This window comes from Symphalangus syndactylus, chromosome 4 (assembly GCF_028878055.3).
Source record: "Symphalangus syndactylus isolate Jambi chromosome 4, NHGRI_mSymSyn1-v2.1_pri, whole genome shotgun sequence".
NCBI classification, from domain to species: Eukaryota; Metazoa; Chordata; class Mammalia; order Primates; family Hylobatidae; genus Symphalangus; species Symphalangus syndactylus.
Window position 1 is genome coordinate 60,703,264 of NC_072426.2, and position 19,296 is coordinate 60,722,559.

General features: G+C 36.5%; 1 protein-coding gene across 38 annotated transcripts in view; it reads right to left on the reverse strand.

Annotated features, from left to right (window-relative positions):
* ANK2 (ankyrin 2) overlaps nucleotides 1-19,296 on the reverse strand; it is a 719,880-nt gene that overhangs the window by 56,462 nt on the left and 644,122 nt on the right. For 12 of the 38 annotated variants that reach the window (XM_063637963.1, XM_055274791.2, XM_055274820.2 and 9 more), the window contains 4 exons: nucleotides 16,198-16,342; nucleotides 9,510-9,612; nucleotides 8,698-8,801; nucleotides 3,545-3,580 (listed from right to left, as the gene is read on the reverse strand). In XM_063637963.1, coding sequence (XP_063494033.1) covers nucleotides 3,545-3,580; nucleotides 8,698-8,801; nucleotides 9,510-9,612; nucleotides 16,198-16,342 — 388 coding nt within the window. Of the gene's footprint in view, nucleotides 1-3,544; nucleotides 3,581-8,697; nucleotides 8,802-9,509; nucleotides 9,613-13,609; nucleotides 13,622-16,197; nucleotides 16,343-19,296 lie in introns of all 38 variants that reach the window. The other 26 variants (XM_055274818.1, XM_055274801.2, XM_055274815.2 and 23 more) reach the window with 4 other exon arrangements.

Sequence of the window (19,296 nt, forward strand, 5' to 3'; positions counted from 1 at the left end):
TCTAATATATATAGAGAGACCTAATAAATTGATTTCCTTTGATAGAGGAATAGTAGAAAATGAGAGTAAGCAAAAACCAGAAGTTTGAATTTAACAAAATAAACCATTTTAATAGAAGTGAAAATTATATGAAGAAAGACCAAAGATGGGAAAATCAAAATAAAAGCACTTAAAGCCTGAAGCTGCAAGCAGATAAATTTACCTATAAGTATCTCTGTGTCATTGTAAACCTGGAAAGTAATATTTGAGTATTGCACAAAAATCCAAAGCAAATTGGAAAAATTCAGGTGCCAATATGCATAATTCAGAGAAAAAACATTTTTTTTTTCCTTGAGAGAGGGTCTTACTCTATTACCCAGGCTAGAGGGTAGTGGTGCTATCATAGCACACTGTAACCTTGACCTTCGGGGCTCAAGCGATCCTCCCATGTTAGCCTCCCAAGTAGCTGGGAATACAGGCAGCATTACTGCACCTGGCTAATGTTTGTTTGTTTGTTTTCAGAGATGGGGTCTCCCTATGTTGCTCAGGCTGGTTTTGAACTCCTAGGCTCAAGCAATCCTCCTGCCTTCGACTTCCAAAGTGCTGGGATTACAGGTATGAGCCACCGTGCCTGGCCTAAATTAAATTTTTAAAGAAAACAAGACTTTTTGTTTTTATCAAGTAACTAAAGGAAGAAACACAAACCAAAAAAACCCACCAAGTTGTAGTGAGGAAATTTTCTTTAGAAGAGAAAGAGAAGAGAGAGAAGAAAGTAAAACAGAAAGATGTCAAGAAAGAAATAAAAATAATGGAAGATATAAAAAAGCTAAATATTAATAGTCAAAATAAGTAAAACTGTTTATAAAATCTAGCAAGAAAATACTCTAAACAAATTAGACTCAAATAATGTAATTGCCAAACAACTGATAAAAATGCTGAATTTACAGAATTGCATAATAAAAGAAGTCTTTTCTTTAAATAAGAGGGAATAGGCAAAATAACTCAAGTTTATAGCTAGGTGTTGATGAAAAGTCTATTGACAATAGTCAGTATGCTTATCAGTGAATCCCAACAGTTGATAATATAAAATTGGGTAAGCATCTGAGCATTTTCATTAAAAATATCAGAATACCCAAAAGTGCCACTATTTGGACAGGTAGTAGAGTTAGGAGACAGGTATTCTACAACATAAAAAACAACTGCAAATAAGCAAAAAACAAATTGTAAGCAAACGTACTTTTATGTACCACAGGAAAATGAGAACGGGTAGAAGGTGTGAGTCGCGAGATGAGTCGTTCACATACTAGAGTTGACTGAATCAATATGATTTTTCTCAAGTTTGCAGGAGATTAAAAATGGGACGAGATAATCCCCACAAACATTTGGAGAGGAAAATAATTAAAGTAAAAATACATAATTAAATATGTTTAGAGGAGGTGGTAATACAGATTGATGGCTCTGCCTGTCATCTATGATCTTTAAGATTGAAGCCTCACCTGGCAATGAAAAATAATCCTGTTACCACTTAAGGTTATGGTGAGAAATCTTGTGTGGCTAAAGCATACGGAATTCAATAAATGCTTGTTCCCATCATTTTCCTTTCTCTACACTTACAGGATTTTACATATTTTAAATATCTTAAGCATAATACAATATACCACTTGAAAAACAAATGGAGAAACTAACCTTTACTGAGTACCTACAATGAACCTGGAACTATGCTAAGTAGTTTAATATGATGATGAAGTTTTTATTAGTTTATGAAGTTTACTTAAATAAGATATAAAAATACTATTAACACAAAGCACAGGAGAATGCAGCAAGTACCATGCTCTTCCCTGGGTCTAGTTATATCTCTATCTTGAATTAATGTTGTAACCTCAGGTAAGTCACTTAACATCTTTAGATTTCAGTTTTCTTATCCATAAAATGGGAGACTTATACTAAATAGCCTCTAAGTTGCCTTCCAGTATTAAAATTATATGCACAGTTTACTGTTAACTAGGTTAGGAAACCTACTTCAATCTTTCATTTCAGATGCTCTGAAAGAATTCCTAATTGGAAAATAAACTGCTATTACTTCAGGAAATATATATCATTTTTGCTTTATGGTTAAAACAGCTGTTTTGCAGAAAATGTGTACACACACTGCACTAAACATTGACTTAAGACTGTACATACAAAAAATATCATGTAACACTCAGCTTTAATTGCATCTCTTACTCTCCAAATGAAATTCAGCAATCATGCAAAGTAGAAACTCTTGTTGAAGTTTTCTAAATTGTGAGATACAATGTTATCACAATTTAAAAAGAATAAAAGCAAAAGCAACCATTATTATGCAGATGACTTGCCTACAAATACACAATTTGATTAGCTAAACAGTACATGCTTCAGAGGAGGCAGCAGAAAACCATGATCCAGTCATTTGAGGACTACATCCTCCACCCCCAAAGTTACTATTCCTTTTGTTTTATTTTTAATTCTTTGAGGACCATGGGATGGGAATGGGGGGGAAATTGCAGCATTCAGAGTTAGTTGAAAGAACAGGAAAAAAAATCATCAGAGTGCTTCAGTGATCCTCATATACATAGCAAGAGGGCCTCAGATTAAATCTGATTTCTGAGGTACTGTGAGAAAAACCATAGCATGAGATCTTTCTCCTCTGTAATTCCCTTAATTCCTTCCTAATTCTCCAAATTCTATAAACTTAAAAATTGCTTGGATATGGCTTTGAAAAAAGTGGTTCAAATTTGTTAAAATCACCAAACAATTGTTTATCAACCACTGTGTTCATGTATGGAAAGACAATAGCGTGCATTTGAGAAAAAGTATAAGGATGTATATAAAAGTTTTCAAAAATAAAAATATAAAACTGTCTTTTTTGTAGACTGACAATTTGTAGTACCATAATGGATGGCTGTATAATAAAAATACTATAATTAGCAGTCTAATAGGAACCTTTAAAAATAACTTTAAATAAATAACAGAATAATGGGTATTTTTAGAACACTGACTAGTCATTCTAAAGTACAATTTCTAAAATATCAAAAGGTTGCATTTATAGCAGTACTAGCAAGGAAATGCACTATTAATACACTTTCAGCCTTTGCCTCACCTAGAATAGGGTATTTAAAATAAAACCCAGAACAACAAAAAAACCCTCTGCTAAGTGCCACTTAAAATCATAACCTTTAATAAAACCCTAAAATAGCTTGACCAATTTGCATAATTGTAGGGAACAACATTTTTCATCTCTATGTAGCACTTTTTCTCACAAAAGAAGCTGGAGATGTGGAGACCCATGACCAAGATAGGCAGTCCACAGTAAGTCTGGAACAGCCCCACTTTATTTCCACTGAAATTAAAAATACCACTTTCTCTTCATCACAGAGAAAGGGGAATTCAGCAATAGCCACAACTTGGAGAATATCAATCTTTCTATCTCTTTGGCTAGGTATCTTCACACTAAAGCATCCTGAGGCAAGGAATTCGCAGAAGGAGATGGCGAAAGGGGGAGAGGAATAGGCAACATGTTCAGAGAAAGAATTATGCAGTAGTTCACCTGCTGTTGTCACGTTCAAGACATGGAGAGGCGCGGCTGCAACAGAATAGATACTTTAGCACAGAAAAGGAACGGATAAAGTGAAATATAAGGAAGGAACTCAGAAGTGACTTATTATTTATACACCAATACAGTATTCATCGAAAACAAATGGAAATCCAAACGAGATATAGCTCGAGAAGAGCAAGGTATGGGGGCTTTGTGGCAACTCCCAGTTTAGAGAACTGGGGATGTTATGAAATCACTGGATATGGGTTTTTAACCTTGGTCAACATTGGCTTGTGAGGGCGTTTAACAAAATCTGAGTGTCCAAGAAGCTACAGAAACATCAAGGGTTACTATGATGAAAAACATAAAGTCTTTGATTTGATGGACACAGTTTTGACACAAAGGTTTTTGTTTTATACATTTAATACTTTAAAAATAATGATAATAAATTTTTGGGCTATCACAGAAGAAATGCAAAAAGAAAAGGCATAATTTAAAGTATAGATCAACAACAAACAGTAGCATAAACTATAAGGCAGGGTAGGTAATATCAATTACCTACTAGAGTATAGCAAAAAAAGCTATGCAAACAAAGTCTTGGTGCTTTTGTCAATACTTCATTTCCTGCTTTAGAGATTGCTGTCTTCCTCATTGGTCATAATGTCTAATCCCACATTATAGTTCTACCTTCCACTCCTCTTCTACTTATGATCTGCTTTTCCGTAAAACCCTCCATAAGCTTTCACAAGATTCTCTTGTGTTTCAACCCTAATGACATACAAAAGTATACATGCTTAATAGACCAGAAATCCAACCTTACTAGACACTTGTTTTGCTACTTATTATGAAAAAGCTTTCCTCATCTAAAAGAATTTACCTTCATGTGTCTTAAAAAAAAAAACCCTAGGGTGTTGTGAAATACATGAATAACTAACTTAACTGCCGTATATATTAGATAAACATTAATATTGCCAAGTGAGAGCCTTGACTTCCTTGCATTTCAAATATCCCATTATTTGAGAGAATATCTTCAAGATGATTTTTAAAATAGACTTTATTTTTGGAGCAATTTTAGGTAAACAACAAAATTGCCTTCAACATGTTTTTATGAAAAGAAGTTCTTTAAAAGACAACCTTATAGACCTCCAGTTAATGTATGACTGTGTAGGACATTTTAATGAATTGACATTTAATTGTTGGCATTTGACTGTAATTAAAACACTACAAAAACTAAAGACCTTTGGAATAACAATATTTAAGAAGACTTACAAAGCTAGCTACTGCTAAGAATTGTGTCTTACATCTTCTAATTCCTTATGCACTTATGAAATAAGAAGAATTGTAAAATTAAAATTCTTGCCGAAGATTATGTTGTTATGATCATGACTAGGATACTAGAAATAACTGTTGATTAGAGTCACTGTCAATCTGAAAACAACACTTTAAAATAAACAGCAAATATTAATCTTTCTTTTGCCAGGTATTTGCTGTGTGTATTGAGCAGAACAGATTTTTTAATACTGATACTGATTTTTTAATCGCTGATACCTATTGTTCTCTAGTCATGAACATTAGTCACTGGAAACATAAAATAGAGGTAAAATAAAATCACTAATACTGCCTATTGGTAGAAACGGTGTCTTCTATTAATGTAAAATCCCTTTATTAAATTTAACAGAACATTATATGTACAAATCAGTGGCATGTGCATAAAAAACTAACTTTATTATCACCTATATCAAAATATCTGTTTTTTGGCTGGGCACGGTGGTTCACGCCTATAATCTCAACACTTTGGGAGGCCGAGGCAGGTGAATCACCTGAGCTCAGGTATTCCAGACCAGCCTGGCTAACATGGCAAACCCTGTCTCTACCAAAAATACAAAAAATTAGCTGGGCACGGTGGTGCACACCTGTAGTACCAGCTACTCGGGAGGCTGAGGCAGGAGAATCACTTGAACCCGGGAGGTGGAGGTTGCAGTGAGCTGAGATTGTGCCACCACACTCCAGCCTGGGTGACAGAGTAAGAATTTGTCTCCTTTTTTTTTTTCCTTACATTTTGGGTAGATCTTGAAGTGGCTTAAGAATCCACCCAATTAATTAAAGAAAAACTAAGTTCTTCAAAAAATAAATAAAAGCTACTATTTAGGAACCTGGTGTATAATGAATAAAATTACAAAAAAATCTTGCTACATGACATGGTATGATGAGTGTTACTCGTATACATTAATATCATGGTAGCTTTCAAATACCAAGAAACTCAGAATCATCAAGTTTTCAGTAGTAATAACCCATTCTGTTAGAGTCATCAAATGCATCGTGTTTGTTGAAACACTAGAGACACTAATAGAGAATAATTTGCCTGAATAAAAATAACAGTAAGTCAAATGTTACTATTGTGAATTGCACCACATTGACGCTGCCATTTAGAGGAGTCATAATACATTTTCCTTAATGGATTTGCAATTTGTGAAAGATCTGGAACATGTGTATGGGGATTGTACAAATACTAATCGCTATAATCTATTGAGCACTTATTATTTCCAGGCAAAGTGCTAATTATTTAAAAAGCATTTAGTTATTAAAGCTCCCCTATGGGATCAATAATATAACACTCATCTTATAGATATGGAAACTGAAACTCAGAGATTTTTATATAACTTGTGCCTGATGTCACATACGAGTGTCAGTGTCAGGATTTAATTCTGACAGGTCTGACTCCAAAGCACACTATTAACCACGATGTTTCTCTCTCTTTACAGATTAAGTGTCTTCTGACTTTAAATAACAACATACATATAGTGTGTTTTCTAAAGGCAGAAGCTAGATGTTACTTAGCTTTTTTCTTAGTACCTGGCACAATGTCAGGTACTTTGTAGAATTACACAAACGTGTGAAGAATGAATACATAAGTGAATGGAAGAAATAAAGAACATTAGAGAGAACTAGGTGTACCTTAATTAACTAGGTCTCTAATAACCAAAGCCTTATTAAGCAAAGTTTTTCCTAACAGTTTATATAAAACATCTGTACTATTGGTGCTTGTAGACTTTATCAATGCCAGGCCTCCAAATAATTGATCTGGGTTGAGGCCTGGGCACTAGTTTGTTTTTTTTTTTTTTTTTTTTTTTTGGAGATGGAGTCTCACTCTGTCACCCAGCCTGGAGTGCAGTGGTGCAGTCTAGGCTCACTGTAACCACCACCTCCTGGGTTCAAGTGATTCTCCTGCCTCACCCTCCTGAGTAGCTGGGATTACAGGCGTGCACCACCACGCCCGGCTAATGTTTGTACTTTTAGTAGAGATGGGGTTTCACCATGTTGTTCAGGCTGGTCTCAAACCCCTGACCTCATGATTCATCCACCTCAGCCTCCCAGAGTGCTGGGATTATAGGCGTGAGTCACTGGGCCTGGCCGGCACTAGTATTTTTTAAAGCTCCTAGGTGATTCTAATGCACAGCAAAAGTTGAGAATTATCCAGAGTCAGTATTAAATGCTTGAGATTCATAGGAAAACTGTTTTATTAAAGACTATGAATTTAAAGATCTTTATCTTAACACATAATTCATCTTTAACTACTGGATGCTGTTGGTTCATCATAAGTAATGCACCATAATTACTTACAGGTGTATCTAGTTGTACACAATTGTGGTGTAATTGAGGTACTTAGACTATTTTACTGCCCTTCAGTAATGAAAGAACTTCTTTTAAAAGTTTCTTTTTCAAAATATCAATGATTTATTTTGAAAACTGAAGTATTGGCATGCACAGATTCTTGTGTAAATTCAGTTATTATTAGTCAATTACATTTTACCTAAAACCATCTCATCACTTTGTATGCTGCATATGAACTTTAAACACCTCATTATGATTTCTAGATTCTTATCTATGATCCTACAATACTCTACATCCAGGTCTTTTTCCTTCTTATCACTGTGAAGAAGTTCATTAGCAGAATGCAATGTTGTATTTTTTTAGTAATTTATAGCTTTTTTTTTTCAAAAAAAGTAAGTAAATTTGAATGAAGGGTAATTTGTTTTTTATTCTCATGAATAACTCTTGCATCAGGAACTAGCCTCTACTTATTTAACAAGGAAAAGAGTATTAGGATTGTTTTCAATAACTATATAACTTATGTTATTGTATGAACCTTTACTTAGTATAAGATTAGTTGAAGAAGTCTAAAATTTTTAACTAAAATATCTTAGAACTCTTTCCTGAATAAAGAATATTTTAGAATAATAAAAATAAGAAAGGATCTACTTTTTAAAATAGTTTTGGGATTTATGGATAAGGATTTGGGGATAATAATTAAAACCAAAATATTGCATTTTGATATATAGAATATAAATAGGGCTTTAAAAATAATTAAATAAAAAATAGAAATTTTATATATAATTATGATATTACTATATTATTGCAAACTATTAATATGTAAGGAAGAAACTGGAAGAGTGTTACAATTTAAAACTCCTTAAAGAATTTATATTCCACATAATCGAACACCTTAAGAACAACTTTAAGTATGTTTGAAAGTATGACACAAACTCCTATTTTTTAATGAGTTAATAAAAACAGGCAGCATTGTTTCAACAGTGGTGTGTATACTCTCTGAATGACTTTAAAAAGATGACTGAGAACCTGACTGGTTGCATTCAAATTCCCTTTTTGTTTATATCCCTACTTCAAACAATATATAAACTCCTCTATATATTTGTGTGGTTCAAGCCTCTGTAACATTATTTTAAATGCATTAGCATCTGAGAAAGGCATTTATTTCATTGAACCAATCAGCTAATCCTAATAAATAGAAACTTTCTAGAAATCAAATGATTCAGCCCCTCCTTTTAAGATGTCTTAAAGACAGTACGTGAATAGTAGGAAGGCCACTAGTATATTCCAGTTAGGTAGCAAGCTGTTTGATGCAATTCTACTAGTTGTTTTAAAACAATAGTCAGTTTTTTTAATGCTGAATTCAATCTTTTTTGCTGGTTTGTTGGTGTAGATATAGAGTCCATGTTGGATAAAGCAATGTTATTTACAAGTTTAAACAAAGGGCACCTCCACTGTAAAGCTAGCCACCAGCTAAAGCTACTAGACAAAGCTGTTATTTTCACTCCCATCTCTTTTTACCTCTTGATCAGGATACATAATATTCATTTACTCACCCTGAATGAATAGGACTAGAAGAAAGAGCCACGTTGTCTAAGTTCTCAGTGCCCCAGCTTAGGCGATAAGAATTCCTTTCTGCCTCCTTGGCTAGAGTTGACACCTAAACACAAAGAACACTGGATTGAATAAACACACTTTGCTTCAATTAAAGTAAAATATTACAAAATATAAAAAGTGGCATCACTGGAAAGTGGTATAACCTAGAAAAACTTTCACTTAAAAATATAAAACCAAGGTATTTACAATGAATCTTTTAAAATGCATTCTCTTTTAAACTGCATTATTTAAATAGATTATATAAGATTACATTCGTGTAACTGTCTTTGAAGACAGTAGGTATCCATCTATTTCCCTATACCCAATCCACCAAAAGTGATAAAATCATAACTAAAATTAAAATATTCCAGAATAAACTTTAAGCCTTTCTCATAGCTAACAATTTTAAATATTGAAAGATATAACTTAACCTGTACCATTCATCTTATACCTTAAATGCATCCTACTTCACTATTTCCTTTAATGGAGATTTTATTTTAAAAATATAATGTTCATATATAATCTCCACAGAAGAATTCAGTATAGCTGAAGAAATAAGCAGTATGCTTTTTCAGAAAAACACTGCTCATTGGAAAAATCTAATGAACATTTTTCATGTTTTAGGAAAACCCTCAAATCTCTTATCCTAGCTTCTCAACCGAATTGGGAATGATTTTGGGGGGATTAAAAACTTTCTCAGGACATTTCTAGCATCCAATAATGTTAAAAAGCTCTCCAGAAAGCAAAGACATGAAGGCAAAATGTCACATACCTGGTGACTGGGAATCACAACTGAGTCATCCATCACAGCACTGTCCCTCAGGTAGGAGGCATGGCTCAGAGTGTGAGACCTGTCGGAACTGAAGGATCGAAGGCTGGTAGGTTGGCAGGAGGCCATGGCATATACCAACAGCGGTAGCAGGGTTGGGATGACAAAATGATGAGCCGAGCAGGAGAGTGAAAAAAGCGTGCTATTAGCTAACAGCGCAACTTCCAGGGGCACACAAGTCTCTGTGTTGTCCTACCTTTTTGTCCAACAGCTGAACTAACACATCCTTTGACAGGTTCCTACCGCTCAATGGCAAAAGCACAAGGGAATCCAGAAGTTAAAATTTGATACTCCTAATCTGATTCATTTTCTTCCCAGAAATGTTTGAAACCAGCAACTGTAGTTTATTACTGCCAGTACAAGAAATTCACACAGGAAATAATTCCAGGATAGATTGCTTAAATCTGTGTTAAATGTTAATCTCTCTGCAACTAAGAAAAATATAAGGAGGAAAGTAGATGGCCCTAAGAGAGAAGAACAAAATGAAAGCCCAGTTTCATTTTCGCTCACTATTTTCCATTCTCTCTCTATGCCTCTTTCTCCTCCTCTCTAAACTGTGAATGACTGAATGTTGGTGCATTCCCCTGGAAGGTACAGAGTGAAATGAACTGTGGCCAGATGCATGCTTCCTGCGGAAGTGGAGTTCCTCTTGTTTGTCTCTGGTGACTCCAACAATGCTATTATTTCAAACGAGAGCACTGTCCCCTTTGCATGTCCTGTGTGTGGTGACTGAAGCACCAGAGTGTTGGTTGCCGTGGTGATGAGATGCATGAGCACAAGAAACTGTTTCTAAGCTCCAGCCCAGAACACAGACACACCTGCCAGCACAAAGACAAATTGCCAATGGCCACTGACCAAAAATGAGATTTGGCTTCAAAATGGGATTTAGGCCTTGATAAACCATGCATTACATTTTTGAAAAATCTGAATTTCAAAGTTCTAAATTACATACTCAGATGTAATAGGTAGAACTTGACATTTGCATAGATGCAATCTCATTCCTTTTAAATCAATTTGTAAAATCAAATGACAGATTGGTATCTTAAATAAGCTATATTTTATACACTGTAGTTCAAGTATTAAAGATCTGTGTTCAAAATATTAGCCCAAAGCCCATAAGGGAAAAAAAAGAGATAAACAAGCTTTCACAATATTTATGGAAGCAAACTTTCATTTACTTTTAGCTAGTAGGTGTTTGGCCAGTGAAGCACTGTAGAATTATGGACTAAATGTTAAATTAGCATATTTGTTAGTAGAAACCATCTTCATTTTGCAAGTATATTTAATTCTGTAAGCCATGTACTATCATATCTATGAGGTGTCAACATAGCCCGCGTCAATTGTCTTTGAGGAAATCATCACTTTGTAGGTAATTCATAGTAATCCAGGACCTTCTCCTTCTTATTTTACATGTAGGTATATTCCATAAAAAAGTCTTAAAGGGTAAATGACCTGAATAAAAAGAGTTGATTGTCTGATCCTTCCGTTTACACATACATAAATCTGTGTTTATAATAAAACAAAACCTAAATATAACTTGAGAATTAACTATTTTATATTATGTAGGCTCTTGGAGAAGATTGAGGCTCTTGACAGAGCCTTAGTAATTTCATCAACAAGAGTTTTAGCTCCAGCAATTGGAGGCTACTTATATTACAGATGGTTTTACATTTAGCTTTTGATACGGGATTAGATTATTGGGGAAAGGGTTAATCTCAGCAAAAGCTTGTCTCAGCTGGTGGAATGGATAACTTGTTTTCCTGCTGTAAATCACAAAGATAGCTAAGATCCACTCGGATGTGTTTTGTACCAGGTGGCACGAGATCAGCAATTTTTTTTTCCTTTTTTTTTTTTTTTTTGAGATGGAGTCTCGCTCTGTCACCCAGGCTGGAGTGCAGTGGCGCGATCTTGGCTCACTGCAAGCTCCACCTCCCAGGTTCACCATTCTCCTGCCTCAGCCTCCCAAGTAGCTGGGACTACAGGCACCTACCACCATGCCCAGCTAATTTTTTTGTATTTTTAGTAGAGACAGGGTTTCACCGTGTTAGCCAGGATGGTCTCGATCTCCTGACCTCGTGATCCACCCACCTCGGCCTCCCAAAGTGCTGGGATTACAGGCGTGAGCCACTGCGCCCGGGCTAGATCAGCAACTCTTAAATTCTATTCACCTTTATTTTGTTTTGAATTTGGCTAAGGAAGGGAAAATGGTAGAGGAGCCAACCTCTTCTATTTCTAGTACGGCTTGTCTATGGAATCAACCGTCTTCTGGAATAGCAGAAACACCGGTCTCAAAGGGAAAATGAAAATTTAGCTTGAATGAGAACAAACTGAATGGTAAATAATGGTACCTCAAATAAAACCTCGTGATGTGGCTGCCAGATTGCAAAGGCCTAAACTTTGAAAGAATCAATCAGGTCTCAATTGCCACTCTCAAGGAGTGACTGTGGCTAAGTAGACAAGTCTGTCTATTTCAGGAATGTGGTATTAAAGAGCCCACTGGGCTATGAAAGTAAAGTCGCACTTTGCAATCAGTACATCAGCCATACAAGTGAAATTTTCATATCCATTTAGTTGATACCTGAATCTATCTCTCAATTGGTTTTGTACTGAGAGGAATAGAGAGGTGTTGGTGTTTTTCGTCTTTTGTAAAACCCCAACAGGAAAGAAATACAGAGGGATAAGAAGAGAAAGGAGACAAAGTGATATATAACCACAAAAAATTGATTAGAGGAAGATATTAGGATATGTACACAGAGAGTGAGAAAAGTTGGACAGAGACAGGGAGCAACAATGAATAAGTCAAAACCATATATAGGAGTGTCTCTACCTTTCTATGGGTTGTATTCTAGCCTCCTCTACTTACTTACTGCCTTCTGAAATACTAATTGGTTGTTTAATCAATGTGTATCATTTCTAACTACTTTTTAAAAAATGATGTCATATAATCTACTTAAATGAAATAAAGATGGACTATTCCAACACCAGAGAAGTTATTCTCTCTAAAAGAATATTCTCTCTAAAATAATAATAACTAAAGAATTATTCTCACTAAAATAATATAACCAGCACGACAAAGGTCTGGATAATTTAAGCCCTTGGATCAGAAATTGTTCACTCTGATTTAAGACATTAAAAACAAGTTTAAATATTTTCCAATATAGTTGCCAAATTTTCATTAAGTCAATCGTTCTGCTATTCAGTTAATAAATGTATAATAACATAGCCATAGAACTGTAAAGTTTTACTTGCTGTTCATCTAGGGGATGTACTAGCGGTTTTGTTATGGTCTTAGTTTATGCTTTTTATTTTACTGTGGTACAACTGCTTTACGGACACATAATAGGTGGTATGAAAGTGTAATTTTATTGAAAAGTATAATAATTACTATCTTGGTAAACTGTAATATTTATTAAACATTCAATTAATGGAGTGGCAAACTTTACTGAACGAGTAGAAATCCACAATTTTCAATAAATTTGCTTTAAGATATGAAGAAGCTTCTGTGGTTCATTATTATTTAGTATTTTACATTGAATTTGGAAAGCATTTTTAATTTGTAAGCTACAATAAAATAAAACAGATGCAAAATCCAACTAATCATAACTTGGTTGTATTTGTAGTTAATGTACATTAAATTGTATGTATTTGTATTCTTCCATATCTATGCATATTTTAGGCATCAGAATATTTTTTCTATCTTCTCCAACCACACATAGGCTGTTTTGGGTTGTTTGGGGAAAGCCATGCTAATGTGTTATCAATCACAGGTGCAGCTGTGATTGTTGAAACAAAGCAATACCTGGGTCATGTCACAGATTTTCATTTTAGTAATATATTCATCTCTTCTAGCTCAGCTAGTTATTCAGTTTAACACATAAAAATATTTATTTTAGAATAAATCCATAATTCTAGACTATAAGCACCCCCTCACTCCCCCACTGCTCCCCCCTCCCCCGGCAACACACACACGCAGGTTGAGCAGTGAGCAGGGAAATGTGGATAAATCTAGGAAGGGCTTGTTTCCATGCTCTGTTAATACCTACCTGGGCATGGTGCTAGTGAAAGCAATTCAAATAAAGAAATAATGCAAAGGAAAAAATGGTCACTGAGAAAAGGTAACTTATATTGAATTGCCTAAGCAAAACTGAAAATGAAGACCATGAAAATGAGATGCTGCCTGTCATTCTATTTTGGAAATGGTGAATCCATCTAGTGATCTAGAAATGCAAGTGGAGACCTGGAGAACACAGTATGTCTTGTTTGTTTCATGTCCCCTGACCTTATGTGCTGAAAGGTATTGAATTTAAGCAGGAGCATTCAAGCCATCCATCCTGTTTTACAGAAAGTATTATTCTAAATTCTTCCTCAACCTAAGTACTTTGAAAGAAGAAAAACAGATCAAATCAAATACTTATTCTTTTTTTTTTTTTTTTTTTTTTTGAGACGGTGTCTCGCTCTTTCACCCAGGCTGGAGTGCAGTGGCGCGATCTCGGCTCACTGCAGGCTCCGCCCCCTGGGGTTCACACCATTCTCCTGCCTCAGCCTCCCGCGTAGCTGGGACTACAGGCGCCCGCCACCTCGCCCGGCTAATTTTTTGTATTTTTTTAGTAGAGACGGGGTTTCACCGTGTTAGCCAGGATGGTCTCGATCTCCTGACCTCGTGATCTGCCCGCCTCGGCCTCCCAAAGTGCTGGGATTACCGGCGTGAGCCACCGCACCCGGCCCAAGTACTTAGTAAGGGAGACCATGCAAAAAATAGAAGCTTTATGGTTGACAGTAATAAGACTATTCATAGATTATCATCAATTTGTGCAATGTCATAAACATTACACTTTATTCAAATTTGAAATCTTTTAAGAATCTCAGAGTATAAGGTCCAAATCTACCAATGTATGAAGACAGCTTATGGAACTCCAGAGGGGCTCCTCCTTCTGGGAGCACCCTTTATCTGAGTTATTGAAGCCAAGGACTCAGTTTAATCTCCTTCCCCTTCCTCACCTAACTCATGAAATTCATCATGAAATCTGACTAGTTTTGCCTCCTACACATGTCTCAAAAAACTCTCAAATTTTTTATTTCTGAAATTCTCTCCATGACTATCACCAAGGTTAGAGTGCTAGTCCTCTCATGACACCTGCAGTTAATACAGGAACAATTGCTTCTCAGAGTGGTTGCAATCTCCAGGTTCAGCCCTTTGAAACTCTCCTTTAAAATTCATCCTCTTTCTCACTGGCAGAAGGATCCACCTGCTATGCAAATATAATTCCCATCCTCCACACTTACACTCCAGCAACACTGCATTCCCTTTTTTCTCATACACCCTGTGAGCCTTTGCTCAAGACCTTGTTGAGGCTTCAAATGCCCTCCCCACTTTTCCTCACCATTGTTACTCATTATTTGGTCTCAGTTTGGTTTCATCTGCTCCAGGAAGCTAGAGCCTCAGGGCTTCAGTGGCACTCTATGTGTACCACTAGCTTACGCCCTCTCCCACCCCATTAGACTATGAAGTTAGCAAGCCTATCTTCCTAAAGAAAAAAAAAAGATAGTGGAAGGGAGCATTGGTGCTCAAGGAAAAAGCCCAAGAAAAGTTTGTTTTTGCTAATTATTCACTTAGACTTTAAGGTATTTATTTCTTAGACTCTATGCTGGATATTCATAAAATAGCTTAAAATAGTGCCAACTTTAAAACTATAAACCTGAGATTATTGATTAGCAGAACACATTACACTACGTGGACAAACTTACTTTTTTTTTTTTTTTGTCTCAAGAGACAGTGTCTTGCTATGTTGCCCAGGCTGGACTTGAATTCTGGGGCTCAAGTGATCCTCCAACTCAGCCTCCCAAGTAGCTGAGACTACAGGTACGTGCCACTGCACCCAGTTTTGACATCCATATTCATGGCCTAACTTATCAGTCATACTTTCGATGAGGAACCACAGAATGTCATTACCTAACTTGCATAAAAAAATAACAAGTGCCAGTTGTACTAGTTAATAATAACAAAAAGTAGCACTGATCACATATCTCAGAATATTATATAAACCTCCCAGATTTGTCTATTGACGCTGGGCTCCCTCAGATTTTGCTCCGATTATTTCGTGTATCCAAGCTCTCGTGGGATTCTGTTCGGATTCTTTTTCATGAAAAAGTCAGTTCCAGGCAGTTTTGTTCTGAATGTATTTCTTTTTAACTCAGCCTCACAACATACTTTATTCACAGAAATTATGTTACTAACAAAAAAGTGGGGGCAGAAGAGTATTCAAAGTGTCTGTGATGCCGCTCAGTAAGAATGCCTATAAGGCAAAATTGTCCTTTTAATCTGAGGAAAAAGTGGCCAGTGATGAAAAACACCACATTTAAATGATGAGAGCTCTTATTTATGATGGTTTTGCTTCTTACTAGTTGTTTCATTTTACCAAGTTATTTGATCTCTCTAGGCCTCAGTTTTCTGTTCTTTAAAATGGGCATATCTTAAAGTTGTTAGACAATGGAAAAACATAACATGCTAAATGCTGAGATTAATAAGGTACCTATTAAATGCTCAATAATTGCATCTACACTTTTATCATCATCATAAAAAATATGTTGCAGATACTTCCGGCTGACATCAATTACAAGTTTTATGAGATACCTGTCAGATCGTCCTCCCTCCAAGCTGTATCGCAGGTAATTCATACCATCCAGGAACTGACTGCTGGGTAGTGAGTCATCACCCAGTTCTTTTAGGTCCTCAGGCCTAAGGTATTCTCCTCCATCGCCAGTCATTGTGTCATCACCTTGAAACAATCAGAGGAAGAAGCAGGATTATTTGTTGAATGTAATATCAACTACAACATATGGTCATGATTGTGAAATGCACCAACATCATTACCTTGACTTTGATGAAACTGCACTGCACACTAGAACACAGAACACCACCAAACAACTATACAGTGCTAAAACTTAGAGAAACAACATTTGATTCATTTTCTTAGTACCTACCAAGAAGAAATAATCACTTGAATTTTAATTCTTTTAATATTAAGTTTGGATATCCCCTGTTGTTTACTTCTAGGAGAAAAAACTTTTAAGATGAATTCTTTTTTTTTTTTTTTTTTTTTTTTGAGACGGAGTCTCGCTCTGTCGCCCAGGCTGGAGTGCAGTGGCGCAATCTCGGCTCACTGCAAGCTCCGCCTCCCGGGTTCACGCCATTCTCCTGCCTCAGCCTCTCCCAGTAGCTGGGACTACAGGCGCCCGCCACCACGCCCGGCTAATTTTTTTGTATTTTTAGTAGAGACGGGGTTTCACCGTGGTCTCGATCTCCTGACCTCGTGATCCGCCCGCCTCGGCCTCCCAAAGTGCTGGGATTACAAGCGTGAGCCACTGCGCCCGGCCAAGATGAATTCTAATTATAGATTTATCAAAACATAGGCATAGTCTGCTTTAGGATTAAGCCTACGTTACTTTCAGAAAAAATATGAGTTTTATTAACATTTCAGGAGACTACATCTATTCTTATTCATGAAAAGGTGAAGGGGATAGTTTAATACAGAATCTGTCACATAATACAAGCACAGTGCAAGCTGCATATTATGGATCCCTTGCAAAAAGCCAAAAAGATTATTTAAAAACCAAAAGTTGGCTGGCTGCAGTGGCTCACGCCTGTAATCCCAACCCTTTGGGAGGCTGAGGCAGGTGGATCACCTGAGGTCAGGAGTTCAAGACGAGCCTGACCAATATGGTGAAACCCCGTTTCTACTAAAAATACAAAAATTAGCTGGGCGTGGTGGCACATGCCTGTAATCCCAGCTACTTGGGAGGCTGAGGCAGGAGAATTGCTTGAACCCAGGAGGTGAAGGTTGCAGTGAGCCGAGATTGCACCACTGCACTCCAACTTGGGTGACAGAGTGAGACTCATCTCAAAAAAAAAAAAAAAAAAAAAGTCTGCTTATATACTCTTTCTTTCCCCCAGTCTTCTACCCCTCCCGTACTTCCCAAAATTCCAGCACCAAATTCTGAATACTACTCAGGTTCGAGCATCCTGTCCCTCCTCAGAGTCTATTTGCTTTTGCATTTCATCTTGCTTCTCCTAATTTGCCAGTTCTCACCGCTGTCTCTCAGCAGCCAAGATGGTCACAGGGAATAAATACAACTTAAAATAAGCTTTAACTTCTTGGTTCTTAAAAATCCACAAAACTCCTTAATAAAATGGGATCTACATTTCAAATTTTCTTATTTCTCCCATTTATCTTTCCCTCTTGTTACATCTTGGTAGGGTGAGGAAGGTTTACAAGGGTGAAGAAAGAAAAGTTGAGAAAGGTAAAGATAAAAGAAGAGAGTCTGGCTGGAATGACTACATCTGAAGGAGCAAGACACAGCGTTTGATCAGGTAGAACATGCAAATCAACTACAGGAACCCAGCTTTCCTCTCTCGTGTGAATAGAATCTTATTAGAAGATAAAGACATTTGAAGAGTATATTTTTAATCAAATATATAAAAATTTTATGACTCTGGTGACAAGAGAAAAATTTAAAACCTCTGATTGGCCAGGTACAGTGGTTCACACTGGCAATCCCAGCACTTTGGGAGGCTGAGGCAGGAGGATTGCTTGAGCTCAGAAGTTTGAAACCAGCCTGGGCAACACCTAGACCTCATCTCTACTAAAAATTTTTAAAAATCAGCAGGTCATGGTGTCATGCGCCTGTATTCCCAGCTATTTGGGAGGCTGAAGTGGGAGAATCGCTTGAGCCCAGGAAGTCGAGGCTACAGTGAGCCATGATCGCACCACTGCACTACAACCTGGGCAACAGAGTGAGACCCTGTCTCAAAAAAAACAAAAAACAAACAAAAAACCACCTCTGATTACACTGAGTTCATGAGTGAATGTCCTTTACATTCTCCCTTATTTTGTGCATTTTGATGGTTTTGTTATGATGCTATCTGCCTAAGGCAGCTGCTAGGTTCAGTGCTACTTAAAGTGAATTTTTAGCATTTTCATATACACCTATGGTGGCCCTAGGTATATAGTCAATGTCTTGATTATGTCTCAGAGAGAAATGACCCAAAGAAGCAAAGTCCCTAAATTCTGAAAGCAGTGTCTAACTCCTATCCCAGTGTTGGCATTAGCTGGAAAGCCACCTCTCTGGGGACTAATCTTGTCAGTGCTGTATAAAATTTCTCTCGAAGACAGTTAGTTGTATATAAATCATGCTATTCAGTAATACATACCAGCAGTGAAAGATGGAAAGTGAATGCAAGTAGAAATTAACAGAATGTAAAAAATCACTTTGAAAAAAATTACCCACATTGGTCTATAACTGGAAAATTCTGCATACAAATCAAAGCTTTAAATGTATTTAATGAGCCCCTGAAATAACAGTCATATTCTTGCTTCCCATGGTGGGTGAGAATATTTCTGCTAGTGTAAAGCTGGCCCATCCCTGCCTCCAAAGCCTCATCCCCTCCCATCTTCCTAGATACCTTGTCTGCTAGGCCCTTCATCTTCAACCTTCTCTCCTCTGTTACAGATTCTATGGAGGTCTTTCCCCTTCTATGGATAAAACATCCATATTTCTGCCATCTCTGAAATATGGTAGCTTCTTTCCCAAACTCTTGGACCTTCTTTATTTCACACTCTGATTCCTGTTTGTTAACAAACTTGTCAAGCAGATGCTTGCTAATTTCAGCAATTAATCAGTGGCTGAGAAGTGATTTCTTCTTTGGAAAACTATTCTCCTTAATTTCTCTGAC